Genomic DNA, 4,848 nt, shown 5'->3' with positions numbered 1-4,848 from the left:
ACTGCCCTGCGACCCAGTTTCCGACACATGGTTCCAGTAATCCATGTCCTTTGTTGACATGTCTTCAGCAAACTGTTTGCAGGCTTTCTTGTGTAGAGACTTCAGAAGAGGCTTCCTTCTGGGGTGACAGCCATGCAGACCAATTTGATGTAGTGTGCGGCGTATGGTCTGAGCACTGACAGGCTGACCCCCCACCTTTTCAATCTCTGCAGCAATGCTGACAGCAATCCTGCGCCTATCTTTCAAAGACAGCAGTTGGATGTGACGCTGAGCACGTGCACTCAGCTTCTTTGGACGACCAACGCGAGGTCTGTTCTGAGTGGACCCTGCTCTTTTAAAACGCTGGATGATCTTGGCCACTGAGCTGCAGCTCAGTTTCAGGGTGTTGGCAATCTTCTTGTAGCGCAACAATTCGTCTTTTAAGATCCTCAGAGAGTTCTTTGCCATGAGGTGCCATGTTGGAACTTTCAGTGACCAGTATGAGAGTGTGAGAGCTGTACTACTAAATTGAACACACCTGCTCCCTATGCACACCTGAGACCTAGTAACACTAACGAGTCACATGACATTTTGGAGGGAAAATGACAAGCAGTGCTCAATTTGGACATTTAGGGGTGTAGTCTCTTAGGGGTGTACTCACTTTTGTTGCCGGTGGTTTAGACATTATTGGCTGTATATTGAGTTATTTTGAGGGAAGAATAAATTTACACTGTTATATAAGCTGCACACAGACTACTTTTCATTGTGTCAAAGTGTCATTTTGTCAGTGTTGTCCCATGAAAAGATATACTTAAATATCTGCAGAAATGTGAGGGGTGTACTCACTTTTGTGATACACTGTATATACTACAGAAGAATCAGCCAGGAAGGATAAGAAAAGAGTAATTGTCTATGATCGTCATTTCCAAAACCATCGCCATTTTGGGGGTTTGTCTTGCCTTTCCAGTGCACCAGTGGTCATTTTCATTTGCACCAAAACAGATGAAATTGATTCACTATTGCTTATGCTTCCTAATCCTAAAACCCACTGCAGGAATGACTCTGATTTTCATACTGTGAACATAAAAGCAAAACATGTATAAACCCCTCGAACTTTATAATCTTTATTGAATTATCTATGTACAAAGCTGACACAAAATGTATAAAGTTTACAATTCAGAGGAATTAAAATTTGTCAGGATGAAGGTCCATCTCCTTTTTGATTCTGTTCTCCACTAACAGTGTTAGACTCGAGTCAGCCACAGGTAGGTTATAACTAACAAACACCTGTTTCTTGGTTTTCTTTGCTGAAATATAAACAAAAACAGAAATATATTTCATCACCTTACAGAAGTGGTTGTCAAATTGTAGTACTGGTGGTAGTTGATGTGCCTCAAGGAAAAGGTGTTGCTACATGTGTTCTATTTAAAATATGAAATTTAAATACAATTGTTTGTAGTATTTAATAAAAATACAGTGTAGACATAGACACCATGATTTACTACAACTATACACTGATCAGCCAGAACATTAAAACCACCTCCTTGTTTCTACACTGTCCATTTTATCAGCTCCACTTACCATATAGAAGCACTTTGTAGTTCTACAATTACTGACTGTAGTCCATCTGTTTCTCTGCATGCTTTGTTAGCCCCCTCTTATGCTGTTCTTTAATGGTCAGGACCCCAACAGGATCACTACAGAGCAGGTATTATTTAGGTGGTGGATCATTCTCAGCACTGCAGTGACACTGACATGGTGGTGGTGTGTTAGTGTGTGTTGTGCTGGTATGAGTGGATCAGACACAGCAGTGCTGCTGGAGTTTTTAAATACCATGTCCACTCACTGTCCACTCTATTAGACACTCCTACCTAGTTGGTCCACTCTGCAGATGTGAAGTCAGAGATCGTTTATCTATTGCTGCTGTTAGAGTTGGTCATCTTCTAGACCTTCATCAGTGGTCACAGGACGCTGCCAACAGGGCGCTGTTGGCTGGATGCTTTTGGTTGGTGGACTATTCTCAGTCCAGCAGTGACAGTGAGGTGTTTAAAAACTCCATCAGCATTGCTGTTTTTGATCCACTCATACCAGCAGAACACACACTAACACACCACCAGTGTCAGTGTCACTGCAGTGCTGAGAATGACCCACCACCAAAATAATACCTGCTCTGTGGTGATCCTGATCATTGAAGAACAGCATGAAAGGGGGCTAACAAAGCATGTGGAGAAACAGATGGACTACTGTCAGTAATTGTAGAACTGCAAAGTGCTTCTATATGGTAAGTGGAGCTGATAACATGGACAGTGAGTGTAGAAACAAGGAGCTGGTTTTAATGTTGTGGCTGATCAGCGTAGGTTAATAACTATTATTATATATTATAGATAACTGTGTAAGTGTGTATATGTGGCGCATGTGTTTCTGCAAGAAGACTCAATTCTCAGTATTGTGTAATAGAAGATAGTGTGTGCAGTGTAGTGAGCTTTTCTTACTTAGTCTCTGAGCTAGGGAACTAGGGGTCGTGTCAGATGAATCTCCCAATACCATTGTAGACAGCGGCATGGAGTCCTAGCAAAGAGCAACAAAAAAAAATACATAAAAAATGTATATTAAATGTATATAAATATATATTATATACACAAAATCATTAGAGATGGACCATGTTCTGTGGTCAGATTTCCACATTTAAGCTTGTTTTAAGCATTTAAGCTTGTCTGTACCAACCTGATGTTTATGTACCAAAAATAAAAAGACCACCCAGAGTTTTACTGTTTTAACTAAACAAGCTTTCATTTCTCTCTAATGAGAATTGAAAGCCTGCCATTCCTCACTCCTTGTCTATAAGCATTTTATATAAAGTTTTAAAAACTTTATGTTAACCATGTCTAGAAGCGGCATAGACTTCTCGTGACTCAGAAGCATCTAGAATGGACCATCACACGGTGGAAACGTGTATTGTGGTCAGATGAATCAGCATTCCGGGTCTTTTTTGGAAAAAATGGACGCTGTGTGCTTTGGATCAAAGTTAGTTCAATCGGAATCAATGTTCCAATTTAAGGTGTTGAGTTAGTGTGCTCTGTGCAAACCTGATATGGACCTCATTCTGTGCAAGGAGCAGGGGTGGCTCGTTCCTTAGGGCAATCGGGCGACGCACCACCAAAGGGCGAAAGGATAGAAATTTTTCTATCACAGCTGTGACTGTTCTGGAGTCTGTCTTGCCTCTGAATATCGTAGTCCAATCAGCGTTGAGTTGTGTTCCGTACAGTACCGCCCCAAAAGTCTAACTGAAAATCGACCCGGATTGCCCTCATAGACTCTCATGTTAAGACTCTTTTTTTCAAACTGCAGGCGCTTCGATACATTCTGAATGGGTTCCGGGAGGGCACGCACTTGCGTGCTTGCATCACATGTAACCTGGTGTCGCGATCTCGTCACCATGACTACCATTACCTCAGTTCGGAGCAACTCCATCGTGTAATCAGGATAAATTAGCAACTTAAGAATTAGGGCCACCCAGACCAAATTTAAAAATCAAGTATCTACAAAGGGGGGAAAATCATCAAGTAACAAGTAAATTACAAGTAAGTAATGTAATTTTTAAATTGTAATTTTGAATTGTGATTGTATCTCCCCAATTGTTTAATTGTTCTTCTTTATTCATTGCACATCAGCCCCGATGCCAATCTTTATTCTGGATCTGCTGCACCTAAAATAAAATGCTATCTGATGAAGACTTAAGAATTAAATTGTTAGTGTGAAGGCTTTACTTCATTTTATGATTAATTGTAAAGCTGGTCTCTCTCCATGTTCAAAGTTATTTGTGAGGGCAAACTGACAGATGACTTAAGATGTTAATTATTTAAGCTTTAATTTACCCAGTGAACGGGTCACCTTGGCCATCATTGCAACAATTGTTCCCCCTGAGAGATTTGGCAGGAGCCGCCACTGGCAAGGAGGCAAATGATTGCCACAAGTTGTTGGCATATGATTATTTAAACACAGCTGTAAGCAAAGAGTGTGGCTGAAAAGCATAATTTTAATATCTAGAACATATGAACTAACTATCAGACAGTTTTGACCATTTACATGAGATGAACTAAAGCTGTGACATATTGGGTGTATAATACCCATGATTACCAATCATAAACACTTAAGATAAACTAAAATTCTCTTTATTAAAATAAGATAATTACATCCTACTCACAAATTTACTGTTCATGGAAACAGCTAGATTGGAGAAAACAGGACTGTTTCCGACCCACAGGAAAAATCCTCCGTTCAGTTTCATCACATGAAAATGGACCATCTGCTCCAAGAGCTTCTCCGAAAAATCATGAATAACGATAGTGTCATCTCCATTCTCCATATTGTCCCCGACAATGATGATGACTAATTTAATATCACAATAAATTGTTTATTTATTTATTCATTGATTTCTCGCTTTGACAAACCGAAAGTGCTGTTCAACCATGCAACTTACTCTACTTCTCCTAAGTCTGTACGCGAGATTTCAGCCGTTTGGGCGCCACCTGCTGTTCTGGAGAAAAAATGCACAGAGACTATATTGCCAAAATTATTCGCTCGTCTGAGTGACATCCTATTCTTAATCCATAGGGTTTAATATGATGTCGGCCCACTCTTTGCAGCTATAACAGCTTCAACTCTTCTGGGAAGGCTTTCCACAAGGTTTAGGAGTGTGTTTATGGGAATTTTTGACCATGTTTCCAGAAACACATTTGTGAGGTCAGAAACTGATGTTGGATGATAATGCCTGGCTTACAGTCTCCGCTCTAATTCATCCCAAAGGTGTTCTATCGGGTTGCAGGCCAGTCAAGTTCTTCCACACCAAACTCGCTCATCCATGTCTTT

At 40.4% G+C, this 4,848-nt stretch overlaps 1 protein-coding gene across 1 annotated transcript; it reads right to left on the bottom strand.

Annotated features, from left to right (window-relative positions):
- Positions 1 to 1,089: 1,089 nt before the first annotated feature.
- psmg4 (proteasome (prosome, macropain) assembly chaperone 4) lies at positions 1,090 to 4,456 on the bottom strand. The gene is made up of 3 exons (XM_063001173.1): positions 4,184 to 4,456; positions 2,472 to 2,547; positions 1,090 to 1,286 (listed from the first exon to the last, which is right to left on the bottom strand). The coding sequence occupies exons 1-3, from the start codon at positions 4,343 to 4,345 to the stop codon at positions 1,165 to 1,167; spliced, it is 360 nt and encodes a 119-aa protein (XP_062857243.1). The 5' UTR covers positions 4,346 to 4,456; the 3' UTR covers positions 1,090 to 1,164.
- Between the last annotated feature and the right edge of the window lie 392 nt (positions 4,457 to 4,848).

This window comes from Trichomycterus rosablanca, chromosome 9 (assembly GCF_030014385.1).
Source record: "Trichomycterus rosablanca isolate fTriRos1 chromosome 9, fTriRos1.hap1, whole genome shotgun sequence".
Classification (NCBI taxonomy): Eukaryota; Metazoa; Chordata; class Actinopteri; order Siluriformes; family Trichomycteridae; genus Trichomycterus; species Trichomycterus rosablanca.
The sequence above is the reverse complement of the archived record's forward strand: the minus strand, read 5'-3'. Positions and strand labels throughout refer to the sequence as shown.